The 23,649-nt window shown below is 41.1% G+C and overlaps 3 protein-coding genes and 1 long non-coding RNA gene across 11 annotated transcripts; 1 reads left to right on the top strand and 3 right to left on the bottom strand.

The window, feature by feature from the left end:
- Positions 1-510: 510 nt before the first annotated feature.
- Positions 511-9,594, bottom strand: ino80da (INO80 complex subunit Da). The gene is made up of 10 exons (XM_063888664.1): positions 9,166-9,594; positions 7,424-7,670; positions 6,486-7,297; positions 6,246-6,339; positions 5,932-6,156; positions 5,705-5,814; positions 5,371-5,504; positions 4,977-5,203; positions 4,662-4,819; positions 511-4,090 (listed from the first exon to the last, which is right to left on the bottom strand). Exons 2-10 carry the CDS (start codon positions 7,639-7,641, stop codon positions 3,060-3,062), a joined length of 3,009 nt encoding a protein of 1,002 aa, XP_063744734.1. The 5' UTR covers positions 7,642-7,670; positions 9,166-9,594; the 3' UTR covers positions 511-3,059.
- On the top strand, positions 8,686-13,714 carry LOC134867835 (uncharacterized). 4 transcript variants are annotated; one of them, XR_010166187.1, is made up of 5 exons: positions 8,686-8,700; positions 10,346-10,413; positions 11,513-11,565; positions 11,667-11,777; positions 12,026-13,714. It is a non-coding gene; the product is annotated as an uncharacterized LOC134867835 (long non-coding RNA). The 4 variants fall into 4 exon arrangements; XR_010166188.1 differs by lacking the exon at positions 8,686-8,700 and adding an exon at positions 8,711-8,943 and having other exon boundaries at positions 12,013-13,714; XR_010166186.1 differs by lacking the exon at positions 8,686-8,700 and adding an exon at positions 8,716-8,943.
- On the bottom strand, positions 9,810-17,374 carry LOC134867830 (NADH-ubiquinone oxidoreductase 75 kDa subunit, mitochondrial-like). The gene is made up of 19 exons (XM_063888665.1): positions 17,148-17,374; positions 16,444-16,523; positions 15,669-15,769; positions 15,468-15,575; positions 15,269-15,345; positions 15,060-15,141; positions 14,798-14,928; positions 14,527-14,712; positions 14,312-14,446; positions 14,101-14,215; positions 13,848-13,993; positions 13,237-13,365; positions 12,987-13,116; positions 12,652-12,812; positions 12,406-12,560; positions 12,032-12,207; positions 11,181-11,315; positions 10,998-11,070; positions 9,810-10,411 (listed from the first exon to the last, which is right to left on the bottom strand). The coding sequence occupies exons 2-19, from the start codon at positions 16,520-16,522 to the stop codon at positions 10,320-10,322; spliced, it is 2,211 nt and encodes a 736-aa protein (XP_063744735.1). The 5' UTR covers position 16,523; positions 17,148-17,374; the 3' UTR covers positions 9,810-10,319.
- Positions 17,375-18,212: 838 nt separating this feature from the next.
- On the bottom strand, positions 18,213-21,816 carry cmklr2 (chemerin chemokine-like receptor 2). Of its 5 annotated transcripts, none has more exons than XM_063888670.1 (3): positions 21,508-21,816; positions 20,550-20,647; positions 18,213-20,436 (listed from the first exon to the last, which is right to left on the bottom strand). In XM_063888670.1, the coding sequence occupies exon 3, from the start codon at positions 20,405-20,407 to the stop codon at positions 19,328-19,330; it is 1,080 nt and encodes a 359-aa protein (XP_063744740.1). In that variant the 5' UTR covers positions 20,408-20,436; positions 20,550-20,647; positions 21,508-21,816; the 3' UTR covers positions 18,213-19,327. The 5 variants fall into 5 exon arrangements, with proteins under 5 accessions (XP_063744740.1, XP_063744741.1, XP_063744739.1 ...); XM_063888671.1 differs by having other exon boundaries at positions 20,550-20,619; XM_063888669.1 differs by having other exon boundaries at positions 20,546-20,647; positions 21,508-21,814.
- Positions 21,817-23,649: the final 1,833 nt, after the last annotated feature.

The following is a 23,649-nucleotide window of genomic DNA, read 5'->3' as shown; positions in this document are numbered from 1 at the left end:
CTAATACAGTTCAATCTGTTGACATAATACATTTAATTAAAATCAACGCTTCAGTTTTTTCAGTGTACATTGTCTAATTATCACCCTTAATGCATAATGTGTTGCTGCATATACAGTAGTTGTGAAAAATAGCTAAGTTGCCTTAAAAGGTACAATTTACCCTAACTTCAGCTGCTAATAAAGACCATGTTATATTATCCAAAGCAGCAGAATGAACATTTAAAAGGAGAATTCACACTACACACTTCCAGTGAAAATAGATAAATGCTATGCGGTCATTATTTAAATTTCAACAGCCAATTTTAATGAGTAGTAACATTTCACACTGCTCAGTTGCTTAGAAAATACAATATTTTGTGGCCTGTCTTTCCTATCTGGCACACATTGAGGTAAAAACCCAGTATGACTTATTTCTGTGCATGGAAAAATCTGTAAATGACACCTCACCTCATTGTAGTGGGTGGAAATGAATTAAAAGTGCCCAGGAAAAATAAAATACCACAAACTATGTCAGCAAATACCTCACAGCAAGTTTTATTTATACATCCAAAAACAAAAGATCAAATTTCTCACACTATATACAGATATTACATACAGTGTTTGTACACATCTTACATCATTTGTACACAAGAAAAATATACATAAAAATGTAAACCTTTGTATACAAAAAATACCTTAGACAAATTAAACAAGGACCAATAACAAAAGGTGACTAGATTAGCTCATCCTATCTTTAAAAACAGTAATACAGTACATTCAATGAGTATAGGAATTTGTCAGCCATCTCTGAATTCAAGCAGTTAAATGTGCCTACAGTCAAGCCCTGTTAATTTGTTCTACGTGGTTTCTGGGGTAAACTGGTGCAGTGACTAATCTCATGCTATGTGGATACAACAGTAATGCCTTGCAAACATTTCCATCCAACTAGAATATTTTTTTTAACTTTTGGGGCACTGTGTTTATGACTATTAGTTACGACACTGCAGTGACGGAGAGGCCCAGCTGTCTCTGGCGGAGCTACGGGTTTACACTTCATTGTGTGTTTTCTCTTTGGAAGGGAGAGACAGAACTGGGCCTTCTCACAGCTGGAAATGGGGGGGGGTCTGGTGCAGACTCAGAGCTGGTAATGATGGCAGCTGTTCAATGGGCGTCCAAGCAAAAAGAAAATATATATATATATAAAAGAAAAAGAAAAAGGCAAGACAGACACGGGACATGTGAAACACCAGCGGCCTCAACCACTCCTGTGCAAATCTATGTTGAAAAAAGAACAACTGTAATGTTGATTAGTTTTTCTCCACAAAATGAAATGGCGATGCATATATTCCTTAATTTCATACCACCAAGAATCAAACCAGTGATCATAATCTAATAATATTATAATGCTCTAACACCAAAGGTTGCTGCACCATGCAAATCTCAAGACTTCTCCCTGGAGTTTAATAGCCATCAAAAATACTCTCAATCAGGATATATTACTGAAAAAACCAAGTGACAGCATATAAACATTGATCCCTCCAAATTCAACCACTTTGATAGCCAGTAAAAAACAAGAGACTCATTCTACAAGACACATGTTCCACTGAATACATTGCAAAGAACAATTTCAATTCATTGCTACTCAATATTTCACCAACAAACCCCAAGATCGAGACTTGCTACTCTATATACCCAATACTCAACAATGTCTGACAATCTGTCTAATATAATATCTATCAAAAGCCATGGTTGTACTGCTGTATGAGCCGGTAACAAACGGGAGGAGCTTCTGGGTGGTTTTCATTTTTCTAAAATTAAATCCAGACTCCAGGATTGCATCATTTAGCATAAAATTGTGAGTTTTATTGAAACAGACACACCTCAACACCATTTAAATCACCTACCATAGCCCTGTCAGGGTATTCAGATGTGTTAAATTGAGTTTCCTTGTAGTCTTGACACTACATCTGCCTGAAATGTAAGTCACTAATATCCATTGTATATGTGGACCACAGAGCACCTTTCAGAGTAGACACTTAAAGTCCCTGGATTACACTGTCATTAACCCTAAAACTCATGTATTAGCTTTAGAAATCCCCTCAGTATGACCTGAGAGAAAGATGAAGTTGGGTTGACCTGATCACTGATCTTTGTGGGCCCTATTTCTGAGTAAAGTAAAAAATACAACAGTTAAAGAGGCCAAACTATGTTCCTGATCCAGTCTGGATTCAGCAAGTGAAGCTACATGTGATGAGACCAATAAAATACCTTACAATACTAGAGTTATGTTAATGTGTTTATTGCTTTAAGAAACTATTTTTACCTTCAAGTGTCTAACTAGGCCACTCGGAGTGCCACAACCAATGGTGAGGTCAGACATTTGGGCGTCCAAGCTAACCAATAAATGAGCACATAAACAGTATACACAGTTTTTAAAAAAACAGCTGTTTAAAAGTATTTTGGTAAATTCATGAGACAAATCAGACTCAGTAAGATTCTATAATCATGATGACAGAAATAATTTGAAACATAATGAGTCACAAATATCACAACCTGTACTCTTAGTTTGTCCAAGGGCGACAGAAGCAGTGTGTGTAGCGGGTTGTAAAATAAAAAATGCAATGGCTATCTGAGCAAGGCAGCGTACAGTTGATCATTTAAAGACACGACTTGAACTGGCAAAGCAAACAAACCGACCGCTGATTGAGGCTTCTACGTCAATTAATTCTGAGCACTGTGACAGATAATCTCGGCTAAAGGTCCTTCCACCAATTTTCACCATTTATTTCATCGCCAAAATGGATTGTTACCCCCTTAATGACGAAACCACAAGGCATTAAACGAGTGGACTCACACTGACTTAAAATCCGAGAGACCGCCTGGCTACAGGGTAAAAAAAACAGAAATAGAAAATATTGTGGAAAATCTGAGGTTGTGCAAATTCATTATCAAATAGTGCACTATTACCACATTGCACATATGTAGCAGATGAAAAGGTGGTTAAGCCGGAGCCAGTCGACTGGATTGTAAGTGACTGTGAGTCAACAGACCGCCATGCAGCCGCTGCAGGCCGACTGCTCTCATTTACTTTGCGTGAAGGGTGGCGTGGCGCTGTTGGCACTTGCAGCGGTGGCACTAACTATGGAATAGCCAGCGGGGGGCGCTGTGGAGCTGTGGCTGGGCTGCACGTCTTTCGGGATGCCACTGTGGGAGGCCAATTGATGACCGAAGGCCGCGCTGAACTGTGGGAGCTGCTGCTTGGGCTTTGTGGAGGTCAGAAGATCGCGTGAGGCCGATGGGAGGGACGACGAGGGGGCGGGGGACGTCGTTAAACCAGTCAGGCCGCTCTGAGGCATCGCTGAGAGCGCCGCCATGGGCTGCAGTGTCACAGAGTGGGTGGTGGCCGGGGGCGTGGACAGAGAGGTGGATATGAGATGACTTTCTGAGCCTATGAGATTGCCAAATTGCGTTGGGTCTGTCAGGGGGAGAGGGAGATTGTTCCATGAAGAGCGCGGGGGTCCTGGCAACCCGCTGAGAGGGACTTCCAGCAGCAGGGGGGTATCTGACTGGAAGGAGCTGGCGTGGGGAGAAGATATGTGGTCGCTGTACGGGGATGGCACGTGCTCGCTGCTGTAGTGGCTGCCTTGGGGAGATGATGTTGGTGCATCAGACTTGGCCAGGACGTGGGATGTGTGTGTGCGTGGAAAAGTTCGCTCCGTTATGGGGGTCTGAGTGAGCAGGGAGGTGGTGGAGGGGGCTACCGTAGAGGAAGATGAGGTCAGGTTGGAGCACGACGTCTGGGGCTGGTTAACGGGCTGAGATGGAGGCGAGGGGGGAAAGTGACCCCCGGTTGACTGCAGGAGATTGTCCGCCAGCTCGAGGCTGCTGAAATTCTCTGTCTGGATTCGGCTGTTGAGCAGGTCGCCCATGCCCCCCGGCTGCACCGGACCGGGGAACACCGCCATGGCTCGGTGGTCCACTCCTTCAGAGGGGGCCAGGTCTCCCATGGAGGTCAGGCACACCAAAGAGTCTGGGTAGGAGCCCATAGCCTGCAGTGCTCGCACCAGCTCCTCAGCCTCCTCCGTGGTGGGCAACAAATCCCCATTCTTCCCTATAAATACACAACAATTACCATTATGGAATCTAGTGATGGAAAGTAAATGCATTAACTACTTCAGTAAAATATTTAGTTAAAAGTACTTGCATGCTTCAATTTGATCAATTACTATTACTTCAGTTCATCTGGTGGAAAGCTTTGGGTACTTTGTAGATACTGGTTACTGATATAATACATACAAATAAATAAATAAGGAGGTATTATTTTAGGTTAAGCTTATAAAATAGTTTAAATGAGCTGCATCTTTATCAGCCACAACATAAAGTCATGAACACATTAAAACATGATCAGATTTAACATAATAATAACATATGTTACTCCACATTATGGATACCCTTTTCTTTTGATATTTTAAGTATAATTTAATGCTAATACTTTTGTACATTTACATAAATTAGACTTTTACTAACACAAAACATTCAAAACTCTTAATTGGGTGGTTATTGTATTACAAAATGTGTTTATTTAAATCTATAGATCTCTCCCTAATTCACCCAAAGTAAGCATTTGATGATATGGAAAGACTTTGTTAGCACACACATGAAAGAATAAGCTGTATGACAACCTTCAAACAAGTCGAAGTCCTGCAGGTCATCGGGTAGTCTGGGTAACACATCGGAGAAATCCTCCTGGTTCAGCTCGAGGTCATTTGGAATGTCTGCCATTTCATTGGTGATATCGTCAGGGAGCTCCTCTGCACTCAGGTCTGGAGTTGAGGGGCTTCTGCAACAAATATGGGATAAATATGCTTAGTGAAGAAACCACGTGCTACTGTAGGAGGAACTGTGTGACATGGGAGAAAGTGAATGAGCCTCACACTCCCTGACACTGGATCTCTGCACACTAAATGTTTAAGTCAACAGTGTAGAGTGAAGCATACCTGATGCTGGCCTGCGAGGGCATTGCGAGGCTTATAGAAGGCATTCCCAGGTTCCCCTGCGGTAGCGCTGGAGGGATGGGTTTCTGAGGCCTCCGCGGCCCTCTCCTCCTCTTCTTCTTGTGTTTTTTGGTGAGTGCCGGTGGTTTGGTCTTTTTACGTGGCTTTCGCTGCTGCTGCTGCTGCTGGTGCTGCACTCGTCGGTTCCCATCCCCTCGCAGGAAGTTATCCTGTGTGTTATGTATGAGAGAGCACTGAGTCATTCTAACATTAGCTCAAGATCAACAAAGCAGTCACCAAGAAATCAGGAAAAATGTTTTTGGTTATCCTGAGTTATTGTTGACATCTAAAAGATATTTCCAAAATGTTCAAATCGGCTTTTGAATGTTAAACTCACCATTTTTTTGGCATGCTCTTCACAGAGTGGTGTCTGGTGCGTAATATCAAACACAGGGATGGAGCACTGCTGACCATCTGCAAATTTGGCTGTGCAACTAGCAAAGAGCTGCTGGGAACGATTCAACAGGATGTCTATAGAGAACAATGAAGGAAATAACACAAAACACTAGACAGAGGGCATGCAATCCTGAACTCCGGTCCCCCAAAACAAACATGCAAGACTGAAACTGATAAAAATCATTTTTTGAACTAGCAAAAACAGAATCACAGCCATTCTTTTTCACTTGTAACAGCCAGCTATACATGTGAAAATTGATGTGGTGAAAGGATACGCTGAAAGCAGTGTCGTGTGAAGGGCAGAGCCCTGTTGTTGCAGGCCTGGCCCTTTGTGCTGCCAGTGCAGGTCCCTGTGTCTGTTTTCTGCTGCCTTCCTGGTGCCACACTGCAGAAACATACAGGCAAGCAACAACACTGACAACCCTTCTTTTTGTTATGTGCATCTCTATGAATCAGAGGAGGGAAATGGATGGTTGGTGATTGTTGTGATTTTTGAGACTACCTTGAGGAGCTTCGAGAGGCACCACGTAACTCCTGGATGAGCTGCCCAGCACAGTTGGGGTTGTTACTGGCAGCATGCAGCAAGGCTTTGCGGAAGACATAGCGGTATCTCTTTTGGCGGATGCTCGCTCTCTCCTGCCTGCACATGTGCTTGTATTTCTCCTGGAGGTACGAGCAAAGCCTAAGTAACCTTGTTCGCCGTGAGGAGCCGCTATCTTGTTCCAACCTATTTTCAAAAGAAAAAGTTATTAGCACTCATGATGAGAAGCATCAGGTTAAAGTTTGCACTGTGGGGTTTAGTAATAAAACACTGACCCATTCTGTGGTCTCCAAGAGCTCTGAAAAGGAAATAATGTCTCGGTCTCCTCTTCATCATCATCATCAGCACTGTCTTCTGACCAGTCCAGTCCTGGAAGAGAACTTGTTAGAGCAGCATACTTGGCAGGCTCAAAACTCAACTACACTGTATGTTATCTTTCTTATAAAGGTCCCTAGAAACTGCACATTAATTTATAAGCAAGTAAAAAAACTGAGTGTGAATTTAAAATCAAGCACCTAGATGAGGGAACAGGTCTCCGTGCTCCTGGTGTGTCTTGGCACAGAGCTGCACCAGATGTTGCAACCTGGCCAGGCAGCTGGCAGAAGGTGAGAAGGCAGCGGGACGCATGACAACCATGTGCCGCTGATTGTTAATACCACTGTCCTTGCAACTGACAGGCAAGTGAGTAGCATTGAAAGGCATTTTCCTGCTGAGTGACAGCCCAGTAGGTTGCACTGGACTGGGTGCTGCATTAGCGGGCATCCCTGGAGGCAGAAAGTTGACTGTCTGAGGTGGTGGTGGATTGCATAATAAACCCTGCTGCTGTCCTGGGAAGATGAAGGAAGTCACGCTGGAGTGCTGGGGCGGCTGGAGGAGACCTGACTGCTGCCGTGGGAGATGAGAGTTGAGTGGCGAGGAGGGATGGACACGGGGGGCTGGGGAGGGACTAAAGTGCTCAGGAGGTGGCTGGAAGAGGTCCGTGTCATGGTAGAGCTTCTGGTTAAGCACCAGCCGACTCTGTAATTTCTTCTTGATGGCGTTGCCCTTCCGAGGTGAACCCACCTCCTCACCATCAGTGTCATCCTCATAAAAGGCAAAAGGGTCCAGGAGTTCCCCGTCAGGGAGGGGTAACAGGCGTGAACAGGGAGGAGATGGCGGTAGATCATCTAGACCATTCGGAGCTTTCAGAGCTAGAGAGGGCACAGTTATGTTGAGAGCCACTGACTCCAGGTGAGCCCGTGAGCGCATTTCCTCAAAAGCATCATGTTTCTTTTTCCGTTCCTTCTTGGGGATAAAGCCCAGAACCTGGAGGTGACTGTTACAGTATCTGGAAAACAAGAAACATCCTCAGCATACTGTACACAGCATGGTTTCTGCACAGGTAGTGAAAGAATATGCCAAACAAACTTAGTAGAGATATATTCTTTTAAGTTATTAACATGACACTACACACCTGCGGTCCTCTGACTTGGGGATGGGGTTGGTACACCGCTGGCTGTTGTACTTGGCCACATATTCACATTGCTTGAACGGGGCTGTCTTATCCTCCAGAACATGCCGTATACAGAAAGCATAGCCATTGAGTCTGCGCTGCTTGCAGAGCTTTGGGCTGTACGAGCACAACGGCTTATTGTCCACCTCTGAGAAGTGTATGTGTTTGCCTTCATACATCACGTGACTCTTGTTCTTGACAACATCAGCTGATGGGGTAAATCAGGGAAAGACCAAGAATTACATGCCTAAAACTTATACTGAGGATGTAACCATGCATATGCAAAGTTGAGAGGCAGGGAAATAGAGAATAGTGGCTGTTTAGCTAATACATAGAGAAAACTAATTATGTAAGCCAACATAATTATACATTACAATCTGCTTAGTGAGTATTCTCAGTGACATGTTAAGTAATTCAAATATTAGTTTTAACCTATTAATAAAGCACTGACATGTAAATACCTTTATGAAAACACTTTAGTCTAAACACACTTTTTTTGTCAAAAGATCTCATTGAGAAACCGTGGGTAAACGGAGAATATGTAATTTTATTAAATAGGTATGATCTTTCAAGGTAGCACTTACAAGATAATTATTATGGTTGTATAACACTTTTTTTTAGTAACACTAAAAACAGTAACTTGCTGGTGTGCATCTATCATACAAAACAAGATAAAGATAATAAATAACTCAATCGAAAAGTGCAAACAGGAGGATGCTATAGGTAGCCTATATCACGATACACTCTAGCGTTAGCTGACGAGGTTCACTAGTAGCTTAGCTGCTACATTTAACTAACAATGTGTTTTTGGGGGATTGCTACGGTTCTAAGACCTGAGGAACTGGTTGGACACACAATGTTGTGCTGGCTAAGTGTAATTTGTTTTAGCCTGGGGTCACGTTAACAACTGTAGTCACGGAAACCGGACAGGCGAGCAAACGGTGACTAACATTAGCTAGCGTAACTAACTGCCGTTGGAGCCTGGGGAGCTAGCCACCATTAGCTTGGAGCCGATGGGCAGATGCAAAACTCAACGAATTGAAATTGAAAAAATAAATAAAGTGAAACATACTACCGTATCCTAATACATTAAGGCAACTGTATCCATATTCAGGCAGAAATACATTCAATCAAGATCAACAAAACGTAAAATGTGCGAGTTAGCTAACAAGCTATCAAGGCTAAAAACACAAATTAGTAGGCGGTAGCTAACCAGGAAACGGAAACATCAGCAAATGGTAACACTATAAAAGGTCTATTTTCAATTTAGTTTTAGTAAGAAAAATGCAAAGGAAATCATAGATTACAAGCAATAATGGGGGCCAATCGTTGAGATGCTGTATATTTAAACATGATACATTTGTGGCCAAATACTTTCGAACAAAGGGTCTACATATGAGGCGTAAGGCCTGTCCTCGAAGGCCTCCGTAATAATCGATATGAATTATAGCCATTATCACTGCATAGAGTCTCATTAGCAGGTAAGAGGACTTGAGAATGTCAACATTGCATAACACCCCCATATGTACTTTAGGCACTGACTCGTTAAGTCTGATCACAACTTACAAAATAAACGTGTCATTAAAAAAAGGCCTATTAGCTTTGGTAGCACAGCGGTTTCTAGTTGAACGTCTGACCGTTTGAGACCTGCGCAAAACGGCACACTCAGAAATCGAGTCCGAGGCCCCCACGAATTCGCTTACCTTGAATTGGTATGAGCTGTGTAAGGTATTCACTCCAGATAGACGGCCGAAATTTCTATTACAATCTGCTAGGCTATTTGGCCATCGATATCGACGACAGGATAATAACACTGATCTTCATCGAGCTCGGTATATCTTGAAATAAGGATGCATTTAAATATAGGCTATCCAGAGCAAATAACAAGCAGTAGGCAGGCTGCTGAGGATTTTTGTTGGATCCACAGCGGACTCCACACAGCACCACTACAGGCACTGCGAGGACATGACAACAATCCATTCAACAACAACAACCTCTCCTACCATATTGGAAATTCAACTTTGTTAAAAGCCCTTTCAGTGTAGAAGTGTCATGTTGATATCGTTATGACAGGAATAAGAGTTTGTGTGTGTCGCTTTACATTTTTCACATTTCAATCATTCCGGTTAACTGATAATGACTGAGAGGTCCTGCAAAGTGTTGCAGAGTAAAATCCATCTGGAACCCGGCTCTCGTTCTCCATGTGAATGAGTTACCAGCCCTGCTGTCACTGTTGCCGGCTGTTCACCGATGATGGACCACGTGCCAGGGAAATACAGGAGCTCGAGAAAAGTTAACAAGTGTCTTATCACATCAAAACATAATACTGCCATCCATGGACCCAGCATTTATATTTTCACACTTTTAAAGTGTTTTTATTTATATAAATAACAGCACAAAGTAAAATAAAGGGTTTGCAAAAATTCAGGCATGCTACATAAAACTGGTTTGTTAAATATTATCCAAATACCTCTGTAACTATACACATCATATTTAAGGAAAATATAATCTCTACATGTGAAACTTGTAATTTTACAAAACAACATACTTGACTTACATTTGAAGCATAATCATTTTTAAACCGTCGATAATTCACACTTATTAAAAATGTCAACTTCCTAAAAGAAAACAATTAAGGTGCATCTTTGGAAATGTGGTAAACCCTAAGCTTTTCACTCCGCAAGGAGCACATACACATTTCTGCAGGTTAGTAAAGTATGTTAGGTCCATTATATGTAAAGATGATAATACATCTATTATAAAACAGTGCAAATGAATGGGTTTCTAGAAATGTGCAAATTGCAGCTTTGTGCGTATATATTTTGTTTTAAAGTACTGGATGTCTATCCATTGTGCTTTAACATATTGCTGGCTCTTCCACAGCTTGTGCTCCCTCTGTGACAGCTTTCACACACTTTGCCATCGTCTGGGAGGCTCTGCTTATCGGATCTGTGAGTAAAGAGAAATGGGTGTTGCTTATTCTATGAATTAAAAATGTACATAGAAAATGTATATAAAATGACACACCTTTACAGGCTTTACAGTCATAACACAAAAAACGAAGAAGAATGAAGAAACCTCAGCAACTAAAGAACCTTTCTCCAACAATGTATGAAGGCATTTGGTTGAGATTTTCAGAAAGGATGGCCGCAAAATCCCATTGATATTTTGTCATTGACTAATACTTTTGTCGTTATGTCTCTTCTGAATTAATTTTCCAGGTGACATTGGGACCCTGTTACTTTATGCAGATTTAATGTAACACTTCTGTGGGAATTGCAGATTGTAAATGTATGTCATTTGGACAAAAAAGCCCAAATAATGGCACATTGTGAATAAGATGCAGCTTTAAAAGCTTTATATGTGGCATTAGTGTTAATACTAGATTGTTTTATTACAACTATATACAACTATATAAGCATTAATACAATTATATTAACATTAAGGAGGTGATACACCACTGCTGCAGAATTTGAATAAAGAAAACATTTAGACTAGGTTTAGTCAGAGAATTTCCAGAGCAGTAGTGACCTACCTGTCATATAGAAGTCCTTCACAGTAAGCTGTGGAGGGACTAAAGGTCCGGTGAGGACAGCCTTGTCAACTGTCTGAAAGAGATAAACCAAATACAGTGTAAAGCAATACAATTAATTAACTTACACTTAAATAAGCTTAATGTAATTAACTGAACACATGCTGGAGGAAGAGAACAGCTGACCTTAGACAGCTCATTAGCCTGCTTAAAGTAGTTGGCCTCCTCAACGTCATCATATCGCACCAAATTTGGGGAAACCTCTGCCAGTCTTTGACGGACTTCGTCAAGGGTGTCATAAGGCAGAGTCACTCCAACAAGCTTAAAATGAGACCAACAAAATAAACATATTAATTGTTATTTCTTATTATTTAATATTTGGACACTACCACAAATGTATGGGAATGGTAGCGTTAAAAGCCTTGCAAGGTTAAACTCATGATGCAGTTTGGCCCTCCTTCCCTGCTTTAAATTGTCCCATCCTACAATGCACTAATCAGGTGTGTTGTTCCCTGCAGGTGGAAGGGGGCGTGGCCTGGGGAACAAAGGAGGAGGGAATTGTTTGTGGAAGGTTGTTTGTTTTATTTATTTTGGAGGGCAGTGATCGAAGAGAAAGAGTGGAGCCTGCTAGCTTCGCATACAAAAATTAACATTTTTGGCTTTTCTTTACAGTGGTACCTCAAGCAACAGATAGCAGCAGTGAATCCAGTGAGCCTGAGGACCATAGGGATTGATCAGCTAACCCAGCCAGAGCCGGACTATTTTTGCCATCCTTCACTGCAGGTGAATTTGATCCCTTTTTAAATGTTTTTTTATTTTCGCAAAGCATAGCTGGATTCTATTTTTGCTTTGTGAATGACATTTTATATATTTATTTTTATTGGGTTACTCATTTGCATTGAAAAGACAGTTTTTGAGTTGGACAAATCTTCTATAAGAAACTATTACCAGTTTTAGCATCACAGGATTTGTTTTATTTATAACTAGACCTAATGATTGTTGGTATATATCATGACAGGCTTTTTTTTCAGATTTACCTCAGAAATGGCTCTGATGATCTTCCAGTCCTCCCTTGCCATCCCCGGGGCAGTTACAGCCACTTTGGTCTGCTGGGCACGGCCCTCGGTGTTCACATAGGTGCTACATTTCTCAGTATATGCAGCTCCAGGAAGCAAGATGTCAGCCATTGGTGCCCCGACATCGCCATGGTGACCTGGGCAGTTATGGCAGAAAACATTTCATTGGATGTCCCTTTAATTAAAAGGGACCATATGGGTTCCATAAGTCAAGATGTTCATTTTTTACCATTCCATACATACAAAAGAATTAGTCAGGGAATCCGCTGCCTTTCTCAGATGATAAATGAATGCAAATGAAAGAGCTTATGCTGCTGCACAGTAAAACTGCTGACCTTGATAAATTATGAAGCTATCCCTTGGGAGGTCTTGGCGAGTAATGCAGCCTGCATCGGCTCCTAGTAGGAACAGGACTTTGGGAGGGTTCTTTCTGATAGCCTCCACTCCTGGCTTGTAACCAAGATCAAGTGCAGCCACTTGACTGGCAACTCTGTGGGAAAGGGAAAAACGTCCATATGTTACAGTAAATATCCACTCCCCTGTTACTGAAAGATTTCCCTCTAATTTTCCAAGACCCTGACCTGTGAAGCACATTGAGAACCTTCCAGGTTTTCTCTGCACCACTGCTGACGCGTGCGTTCTGAGCGATGGTTGACACAGCAGCCATTATCGCAGCTCCATCCTCTTTCTGCAGGCAACTGCTTCCAACCACAACAACAGGATGCGTTGCCTCAGCCAAGACCTACAAGAGGTGATAAGAGACATTCAAGTTGACGTGACAAATTGTTTTTGTTGGATTTATGTTCTATATATATTCATGTTGCATTGTTGGAAGAGCCTGGGACTTTTTGTTTTGCCAAATCTACACTGTAGCTACTGTGCACCTGACAATAAAGCCTTTGAAACTTAGTGTTACCTTGGAAAACGGATGAGTTCCTGACACAATTTCCTGCAGAACCTTTGCAGACTCCCCAAGATGGTCATAGCTGTAATTGAGGTCCACTTCCTTTCCCAAAAGAGCCACTTGCAACTCATTGTGAAGCCAGCTGAATCAGAGATACCAACATAGCTCTCAACAAAATGCTTATTTGTCTAGCATAGCTCAGATTCAATGTTCTGACGTTGCTCAATAACCAGATATAAAATATTTTCATTATTTAACATACCTTTTCCTGATCCGTGCATTGAACAGTGGAGCCTCATAGCGTGGGTTTGTGCCAACCAGAAGCAGCAAGTCAGCTTCTTCAATGCCAGCAATCCCAGTGTTCAGAAGATAGTTTGAACGCAGGTCAGATCTGAGGAACCCAGGTTAAAACTTTATAGTTTAAGCCCTTTTCGATTGGGAACTAAAGCAGTTATCATTGCTCTTGCCAAAGCCACAACACGCCATCGATGAGTCATTGATTAGTCTACCGCTGTCTAGATCAGTCTGTTTGTGTCAGTGTGGTTTTAGTTAGTTTGTAATGACCAAAGTTGTAAATGGATTTCAGTTTCTGCCGGAAAGGGAATTCTGACAGCAATGTGAAGTAGGGAACATAATTTAAATATTGTGTACACTTAAAAAGTTTTGTCTTTGTTTGACATTTTCTAACTAGCTAAAATGTATTTTGCTGCTGCCTTAATAAAACATGAATACTTTGTTTAGCTTTTGTGCTGGGACTCCTTTTTTTTCCCGCAAGCTGACCATCATATACTGTGGGGAATAGCAGTCAATAATATCAGGGAAAGTTAAACATGCTTTGTCCCAGCTTTATTTTTATTTTTTCTGTGTCCTTACCCAGCTCCAGCTATTGGGAACACCTCCTCAGTACACAGGTTTTCACTATTCAAACGGTTCAGCAAATCTTTCAGGGAAATGAGAGCCTCTGCATCCACCAGGCCTCCGACAATAGCAGCAACTTCATTTCCTTGAACTCCTTGCAACTGTCAAATAAAACAGATGTTATTCAGAACAGCCTAAGCTGAAACAACTAGTTGCACAGTGTGATAACACACTGTTAAAGAAGGTAATTTCATCATAAATTACATACTGCTCCAGCAGCTTGAGTCAGCACATCTTCCCAGGTTGCGGGAACTAACTGCCCAGACTCATTTTTTACCATTGGCTGAGTAAGCCTCTGCCTTTTGAGTCCATCATAAGCAAACCTGTCAGAATAGAAGCAAGGAAGAGTTTAGCATTGAAGCAAACATCATACAAAAATATATGTCTGTGAAGTCAACAATGTCTGATAAAAAAGGAACCTGGTTTTGTCTGAGATCCACTCCTCATTAACATCCTCATTTAGACGAGGCAGGATTCTCATCACCTCACCCCCGCGTGTGGTCACCACAATGTTACTACCCACAGCATCCAGAACATCAATGGATTCAGTCTTCCTGCAGAGGAACAAAGAAGCACCTTGAGTGGAAACTCAACCTTTGACCCTAAATTGTTAATCACAATGTTGAGGACCAACCTTGTCTCCCAAGGACGAGCAGTGAATGCGTATGGTTTAGATGTCAGGGCTCCCACTGGGCATATATCAATAACATTCCCAGATAACTCCGACATGAACATCTTCTCCACATAGGTCCCGATCTGCAGGTCATTGCCTCTGCCAGTTGTACCCAGGTCCTCCACACCTGCAATCTCACTGGCAAAGCTGTAGGAGCAAAATAATGTTTTATTTACATAGTCTAGACATGCAGAGCAACTCGACTCACTCTTGATGTTGATGTGTGACTTACCGCACGCAGCGAGTGCACTGGATGCAGCGAGTCATAATGGTTTTGATGAGAGGGCCAATGTTTTTGTCTTCCACTGCTCTTTTGCTCTCTGTAAAGCGGCTCCTATCACTGCCAAACTGCATTGACTGGTCCTGCAAAAAAAATGGTCATTGGTTGTATTATTCAACCATTTATAAATTCCCCCCCCCCAAAATGTTTTTGTCATGCAGTACTCGAGTCGAGGAAAACACATCTTGTATACATTGGTGGTGATTATCTTTACCTGTAGATCACATTCTCCCCCCTGATCACAAATTGGACAATCTAATGGGTGGTTAGCCAGTAGGAACTCCATCACACCCTCTCTGTTGAAAATTGAATGATTTGCTCTTATACAAAAAAGTGTTAATTATTCTAGCTATTTAACAAAAATGTATAATAATATCAGAACAACAGCAAATACAATGTCTTTACTTTTGAGTTCCATCCTACCTGGCCTTTCTTGTCTTTTCAGAGTTGGTTAAAATGTTCCAGCCCTTCATGACTGGCATAGCACAAGCTGCCACTGGCTACAAGGCAAATTAATAATATTTCAGGTAAAATGCATTATAAAAATATAGCAAGATCAGCTTTGCTACCAAATTCAAAACAAAACACACATGCTGTATGTAAGTATACAGACATGACATACCTTAGGAACTTTTTCTATCTCCACAAGACACATACGACAGTTTCCAGCAACTGACAGGCGCTCATGGTAGCAGAAGCGAGGAATCTGCATTCCTACCTTCTCGCATGCCTGTGACAAAATTGAGTCACAGTGTTAAATTTGATATTATGACTCAAGAGCTTTTAATATTATGTGATTAAATGCATGAATTTAGCATGCAACCTGCAAGACAGTGGTTCCTGGCTCCACCATGATGGGGTTCCCATCCACAAAAACCTCAAGGAGGTTACTGGCTGCAGCTGTGGCTGTCGCTGCAGTGCGAGCTTCAAGCACAGAGAGAAAACATTTATCTGCAAATATTTTGTTTTCTTTTAATCCAAAGACTGTTAGTCAATGTTCAATTAAACAATTGAATAATCATCTATATCACATGTACAAGAATGAATCCCTGGCACAATTTTGGATGCCAGAATGATGGATAAAACATGTTAAAGTGCCATCCCTGTAGAAAATGTATCAGTGCCCTCCAGGGTGCACTGGCAGTAAGAAAACAAGGAGTACTTGATAATGGGTGTCGTTAAACTATGAAAATGTAATGCTTAAAAATTGAGAAAACACTCTTCACCCAGAGGCCACAGGATTTCCAATGCTAGACAACTTTCTGTGGCTGGTGCTCCATGTTATGCAGCTGGTGCCATTATTATTAGTTTGCTCTTCTCTTTAAGGCTGAGTCCCTGGTATTCCAAAACAATAGCAAATGATTGCCACTGACAACTATTGGCTAAATTGAGCGAGCAAAATGCCTGGCACCAGCTATGGTAACTGGCAAATCCGTAATCCTGCCTGTAATCCATCAGTGGAACAAAGTCAAAAAAGTTCTAGTGCTTTCACCCAACACACAACATGGGTGTTCTGCAGAAATACAAGACATGCATTTGTGACCAGAGCATGATGATTTAAGCTAATCGATGGATGAAGCAGCATTTTGTTAACGTACCATTGTTTGTTGCAGCCGCACCTCCTTTGATAAGTGTCGCTGGAAAGAGACTCCGCCTCACAACAGACAGACGCAACATGCTGCAAGAGAGGCAACATCACGTGTAAGATTTACCTCTGCTGGTTATCACATTGTTATGTGTCAAGGCTCTAGTCAAAACTGTTGTGTGTTTTTCAACCCTGGAGAAACGTAAACGCTCCATGTAAATGACGTTGGCAAAAGGAAAACAGACGTCACGTTTACTAACATTAGCTTGCATATAACGTGCAGGGCTTTCAGCACTTAAGGGCAGCTATGTTTATCCTGTGACGAGCACCTTTTCAGGCTCTAAATATGTTAATAACTACCTTCGAAATGTAACGAAACACCACCGTACGTCACTGGCCAAATTATGTTCACGTTTACGTTAGCAAACAATGGATATCATTTAGCATTAGCTGACCTTGTTAGCTTGCTTCCTACAACCATTTTCAAACATTGATGCATTAAACATGTGTGATGTTATGATAAATAATGCCACCTCAAAAAGTATGTAAACGTTTCTGACGTTAACCTCAAACCTACATTTAACCCTTGCTGCAAACATGCAACGTCAACCTAATTCCAATCGACTAAAGTTTATTCATGTTCTTGTGTCCGGACTATACATTATGTACAGATTTAATAATAATATGCCCTTAACACCACGATGACCAGTTGCTTACCTTGCCAGTGTGTGTCATCAAACTGGCTGCGACGCGGATGGCGCACTGTTTTGTTATTCTGCTGCGTCACGGATTAAGTAATCCCGTGTACCATAATCCGAGACTAGTTCTAAAGTAATCGTAGAGATATACAACATCAGCAATTGTGGTAATGTTAACACACTTTTTAACAGATCACTCCCCTCATCTACACCCATTTGTGACGATCTGTGGTGAAGTGCAGGGCTGTAAGGTAACTAAATTGATTTACTCATGTACTGTACTTAAATATACAATACAATTTTGAGGGACAAGTATTTTATTTTACTTGAGTTGTTAAATGTTTTACTACTTTGCACTTATACTCCACTACAATTCAGAGGTAAATTGTGTGTTTTTACTCCACTACATTTATTTAATACCTTAAATTACTTTGCAAATACTGATGTTAAATATAACCAACACCTAAATATTACTTTAGTTACATCCGGAGTAAATTCATAAACTAACCTGCAATATAGAAAGGAATTAAAATTAGCTTTACCTTTACCAGCTGTGATAAACACATTAATGCATCAATAATTAAAACCAAAACACATTATATTCTTATAAAATGTAACAACTTGCACAATGAGTTATTTTACTTTGGGTACTTTAAGTATATTTCGATGCTAAAATGTTTGTACTTTTACTAGACTAACATTTGCAGTGCATTATTTTGACTTATATAAAGAGTATTCCTTCCCTGTGGTATTGCTACTTTTACTGAAGTATAATATATGAGTACTGGTACTTCTCCCGCCTCTGCTCTTTAACAGACACTCCCCTCATCTACATCCTTTCGTGACAATCTGTTGTTAAGTGGAAGTAACAGCAGGGCTTGCCCTCAGATTTAACTAGTGTGGATAATTCACATTTTCAGCCATTGATGAGCCACTTCAAATGTCACTTAATTCATAAAACAGAGGTTCTCAGGTCCACTTGAGTTGCCGGTATATTGCCATGAGGGCATGATGATTGTAGATGTGAATGAATGTAAGTATGTTATCTGTCTACATGTATTAATTAAAACAAGCAACCTTCCTGTTATAGGCAAGATGTTTATTGTTTGTTGTTTGGTTTTAGGCAGGATTGTAGACTACTCTATCCGTTAACCAGTGATGTTATCCCTTCAAGTCAGAGTTCACTAAAAAGAAATAACAGGAAGCGTCTGGTAAACAGACCCTCAGGAAATGGAAGGAAATGCATATTTGGATTTACGACAGGCTTGTGTATACTGTTCTTAGAATCGACCTGGAAATCTGGTCTGTTAAACATCAAGTCAAACAATATAAAGAAAGTATTCAAACAAAGTGAAGCACGTGTAATAAGAAATGTATTGCGACATATGCTGTTTATTTGAAATATATTAGAATAACGTTTCTATACAAATCTCAACTAGTTTAAAAATCTTAAAACACATTAATAGGTAACTAGCCATCAGTAAAACTATATAAAAACATTATAATGTTAGACTATCAATAGATCTATGCAACATATCTCATCTTTAAGAAAAAAAAGATGTCGTTCCTCAAGAGCGAAAACAATTCTGTAATTAGCTTATAAGTAGCATTTGATATAAGACTGCAACTGACGATTACCTACATTATGGATAGATATTTTTTTGTCAGGAAATGTTTGAGAGAAAATTATGAAAAATGTAAAATGACAATCCTTCTGTACAAGTGAACATCTTTAAATTGCTTGTTTTGTCCAAAATGATTCAGTTTATAAGAAAAACTATCAAGCATCCAATTCTTACATGTTGCAAACTGGAACGATAGATTCACTTTTTTTTCTTTTTAATGACACAATTTAAAATCAAATGAAATTGATTACCACAATATTTGCTTTTTAAAAAAAACTAATCAGCCCTTTTTTAGCTGTGATTTAATTTGTGTTGTTTTCCATAAAAACATTTAGCATTATTAAAATTAATTTAATATATTTAGATTATATGTACAAATGTACTCCATGTGCATGTTATACACAGTATGACTCGGCTTTTCCATTGAGAATAGTTATCCATAACTTAAGTGAAACAAGGTAGGACCATCTTTAAAATACAGCTGGAAGGGACAGCTGATCATTTTCTTAAGTAATAGCCGGTCTTACTGTGATGTTTTTCATACACCACCTCTACAGTTTGAGGATGACTGTAATCATAGAGTGGATGACTCCACAGGCTCCTCTGGGACTCGGTCCTGCTGAACCCCTGGGACAGACTCCATCTCAGTGGCAGAGATGGACTGGCTGAGCTCTCTCAGTGAACTCTTAGTAATATCTAGGCATGCACGCTTCAGGATACGTCGCACCTTTTTGCCTAATAGCATATACAGGAGGGGGTTAATGCAGCTGTTAAAAAAGCCTAAACTGGTGGCGAGAGGAAAGCCAGCTCTCAGTATGCTGTGTAGGTATAATGAGGAATGTATAGATAACTCCATCAAGCTAAAAGTATGAAAAGGTGCCCAGCATAAAAAGAAAGCCAGACTCACTGCGGAGACTGTTTTAGAGAAGCTCGACACCCGGACCAAGCCACCAGATTGATTCACCTTGATTGTCAGAAGTATGCCCGTCACACATATGGCAGTAAAAGGCAAAATGAAGCCCACAGTAGTTCGAATGACCACTATCGTAATGTGCCTCATGGCTGCTGTATGTTCATCATGTTTGTGGAAGTTGTTGAAACACACAACCTTGTCATGTAGGCGCACTGTGTCACGGAAAATCAGTGCAGGAGAGCTTGTGGCAGCAGCCAGCAGCCATATGCAACCGCATACAACCCAGGCTCTCTCTATAGTGCGATACTTCTGAGACCAGTTTAGGTGGACAAGAGAAACATATCTGTCTATACTGAGCACTGTCAGAAACAGCACACTGGCATACATATTCATAATGGACACAAATGAGTTAACCTTACACATGACCAAACCAAAGTCCCAGTGGAAGTCTCGCAGTATGTAATCAATGTATAAAGGGAGGAAAAGCACAAATACAAAGTCTGCCAATGCTAGATTGAGCAACCAAACACTGTTGACTGTCTTTTTGCTTTTAAATGCTGTTACCCAAATAACAGTTCCATTTCCAATCAGCCCAAGCACAAAGGAAATAATGTAGACCACCACTGAGATTATGTGCATAGTTTCCTTCTGTCTGTGGTTTACTTTAAGTTCCTCCAAGTCGCCGTACTCCATGTAGTATTCGTAGGTGTAGTTTCCATAGTCCTCGTCCAATTCGACCATTGTTGATGTAACCTCTATGGTGAAGCTATCTGTGGGAAGGAAAAGCTCAAGATTAGATGCATTCCTTTAAGATGATCCATAAACACAGTAATTCAAAACATCCCCATGCATTGTAATCTTCCCGTGTTCTTAACTCACACACTCTCTGTGATTATGCCGGGCTGTTCCCCAGAAGAATCCTGTTGCCTGTCCCGTCTCTGATAAATTAGTTCCTGTGTTGAAATTAGAAAAGGGTGTGTCCTGAACAACCAAGGAACATAATGTCAACATCCATTTAGATCATCAATGTGGGCAGTGAAATGCCCAACAGATGAGATAGAAAGAGGCTTCAAACTGCAGTATGATTAATAGTGTTTGTTCCGAAACATGGAACATCTGCCAAAGACTACATTGTTACACAATGCACAGCTTTAATTTCCTAGGTTATAACAGTCCTATAATTGGTCACATATCACAAATACTTGTATAATCATCACCAAGGCAGAATAAAGCCCACAGCCACAACACCTTTTATTAAAGCCATATTTGAAAGAAATCTAGCAATGATGTTTGTCACATTAGTGTTATAATCTGCTTTTCCTAGTCTTCATTGCATAACACACATGAAGTGCTTTATAGTCTAAAATGTCTTTAGGAAACGGCATAATGAAAAGGAGAAGTAAAGGTTAAATACATCAATTTAGACCTTGACATGAAAATGTGTTAAAACCCCTTCATAGGCCAGATGGAAACTGTATGCCAAATCACTACAATCAACACATTAAAACTAAACATGCTGCAAGTGGTAATATTTTAGTAAACAATATAGAACCTTGACTCTACTAGGCTAATACAAAGAATTACAACTAAACGGGCAAATTACTGAATGCAAAACCAGTGAAATAAACTCAGAGAAACTGTGTCCTATTATAGGATGCTATATCTTTTTTTTAAAACCTCAGTAAACTATGTCTATCATTATTTAAAGAACAAGCAACTAGCCTGTTGAGTAGGAAATAGTAGCTCATAGTAGACTTAGTGCCACATAGGCTACACACTATTCGCATACTAATGGGATAAACAGCTTTCCAGTTCAGATTTGAAGATAGTGCGTGACTTACCTAAAAGTGCAGCTCTCCCTTGTATTAGTATTTGGCTGAAAAACAGAGACAGCTCCAGGCTGGATGAACGTGACTGCTAACTTTTAGCCTTTTAGCTCCGTTTTGCCGGGCCTCGTCCCTAACTTCCCCACTCTCTGCGGCATGTGTTATGTTTCTGTGCGTCCTCCCAGATCAAACCCCGTCCCTGTGTGTACAGAGAGGAGCTGTGATGTGCAGTGGGCGCGCCTGGCTGACGCTTTTTACATCAACCACGGAGTGAAGAAAAGTTATGGGTCACCCGCACTGAAGAATGCTTTCATTCAGCGGAGCCACGGCTGCTTTTCATAACAGCAGTCAAACCTAAGCCCCCCCCCCCCCCCCCTGTCAGTGCATACACGGAAAAGTTGTGAATGCTGCAGAAATGTGTCGGTTTTTTTCTGAAATGCACAAATTGCTTCAGCCTGTATGTAGTGCCAACTAAGGCAAAGTTAATTTTGGGCTATTGTGCCTTTTCCATCTGCATTTTCTTTCCTCTTACAGTGCATTTCAAGCTTTCATTAAGCAGACTGTTGACTGGTGCTCATTAACCGAGAGCAAACCTGTAGCAGGCCTGCTTCATGGTTAGGAAGGTTTCAAGGTTTCAAGGTTTCAAGGTTTTATTTGTCATATGCACAGCAGATACAGCGTATATGTTGGCAATGAAAATCTTATGTCGCGTGCTCCTCCAACAACTCAACATGCATGGTGCAAAAGATAAATAAAGTAGTGCAAAAAGAGAGAAGAATATTTACAATATTAACAATAAAGATTTGAGGATGTGAAATATATACATATGTGGAATACATTGAAAGTATTTAAATACTTTACACTGTTGAATGAGGAGGTATGGACAGATGCATATATTATGTATAGCAGATGTATATGGCAGATATGTACAATATATAGATATGTGTACTATAAACAGATATGTATGGCAGATGTGTATAATATATATGTATGTGTGTACTATAAACAGATGTGAGTAGACATTCACACAGCTCAGGAGTTCAGTAGTCTTATAGCCTGTGGTATAAAACTGTCTCTGAGTCTGGTGGTCTTGGTCCGGATGCTGCGGTACCGTCTGCCAGACGGCAACAGACAGAACAGATTGTTGCTGGGGTGATGGGGGTCCTTTAATATCCTACCGGCCTTCTTCCTACACCGCTGGGTGTAGAGGTCCTCCATGGATGGCAGCTCCGTCCTGGTGATGTGCTGAGCAGTTTTCACCACCCTCTGTAGAGTCTTACGGTTGAGGGCGGTGCAACTGCCATACCAGGCGGTGATGCAGCCAGTCAGGATACTCTCGATGGTGCACCTGTAGAAGTTGCAGAGTATCCTGGAGTCCATGTTGAACTTCCGCAGCCTGCGGAGGAAGAAGAGCCGCTGTCGAGCCGTCTTGGATATGACCCTGGTGTGATGTGTCCATGTCAGGTCCTCACTGATGTTTACCCCGAGGAACCTGAAGCTGCTGACTCTCTCCACAGGAGTCCCGTCGATGGTGATGGGTGTGTGTGCCTCTCTCTGCCTCTTCCTGTAGTCCACAATCAGCTCCTTTGTTTGCACATCTGAATCTCGATGTGAAGGCAGGCTTATTGCACTGTAAAAAGTTGGTAACACTTGGTAAATCCAGTTTTATTTTAACCATATTCCCAGACATGACATAGTGTGTGGCAATGTTTAAATTATGTATTCCCAACATATCAGTGGATGGCAGCTACATCAGAGGTTTTGGGACCTGCAAGATGAAGAAAAAAAAAAGAAGGTACAAAACCAATAATATTTCACATTCAAAATCAATCATCTCCTAAACTAAAACCCTGCTCTTACAAAATGTAGAAAAGTGAAGCCTGAAGCTGCAAAGACAACCCTGGTTATTCTTTTTCAGACCTGCTAAAGCTCCCCACACAAGGCATTATACAACTGTTTTCACAGACTAAATACATAACAAGCTGAACCGAGAGCAGGTTCAGCACATCTATGGCTTTCACTCTGGTCTCCATGATTTACCTGTTATGAAATCGCATTATCAATTAGGTCGAACTAACAAAGATGTAAGCCTTTCATGTGGATTCTGCTGCTAACTTTTCCCTTTTTGTTTCATCAGATGGCCAAAACGCCCTGTCA

This window comes from Eleginops maclovinus, chromosome 7, assembly GCF_036324505.1.
Source record: "Eleginops maclovinus isolate JMC-PN-2008 ecotype Puerto Natales chromosome 7, JC_Emac_rtc_rv5, whole genome shotgun sequence".
NCBI classification, from domain to species: domain Eukaryota; kingdom Metazoa; phylum Chordata; class Actinopteri; order Perciformes; family Eleginopidae; genus Eleginops; species Eleginops maclovinus.
The sequence above is the reverse complement of the archived record's forward strand: the minus strand, read 5'-3'. Positions and strand labels throughout refer to the sequence as shown.

Bases quoted from the DNA above. Each gene is read 5' to 3' on its own strand.
- ino80da (XM_063888664.1), bottom strand. From the start codon at position 7,641: ATGTATGAAGGCAAACACATACACTTCTCAGAGGTGGACAATAAGCCG. The intron at 7,298-7,423 runs GTGTGTAGTGTC...CTTGTTTTCCAG, and splicing joins CCCAAGTCAGAGGACCGCAG to ATACTGTAACAGTCACCTCC. The intron at 5,815-5,931 runs GTAGTCTCAAAA...ATGTTTCTGCAG, and splicing joins GCCTCTCGAAGCTCCTCAAG to TGTGGCACCAGGAAGGCAGC.
- LOC134867830 (XM_063888665.1), bottom strand. From the start codon at position 16,522: ATGTTGCGTCTGTCTGTTGTGAGGCGGAGTCTCTTTCCAGCGACACTT. The intron at 15,576-15,668 runs GTTGCATGCTAA...ATTTTGTCACAG, and splicing joins CAGGAACCACTGTCTTGCAG to GCATGCGAGAAGGTAGGAAT. The intron at 15,142-15,268 runs GTAGGATGGAAC...AATTTTCAACAG, and splicing joins GAAAAGACAAGAAAGGCCAG to AGAGGGTGTGATGGAGTTCC.
- cmklr2 (XM_063888670.1), bottom strand. From the start codon at position 20,407: ATGGTCGAATTGGACGAGGACTATGGAAACTACACCTACGAATACTAC.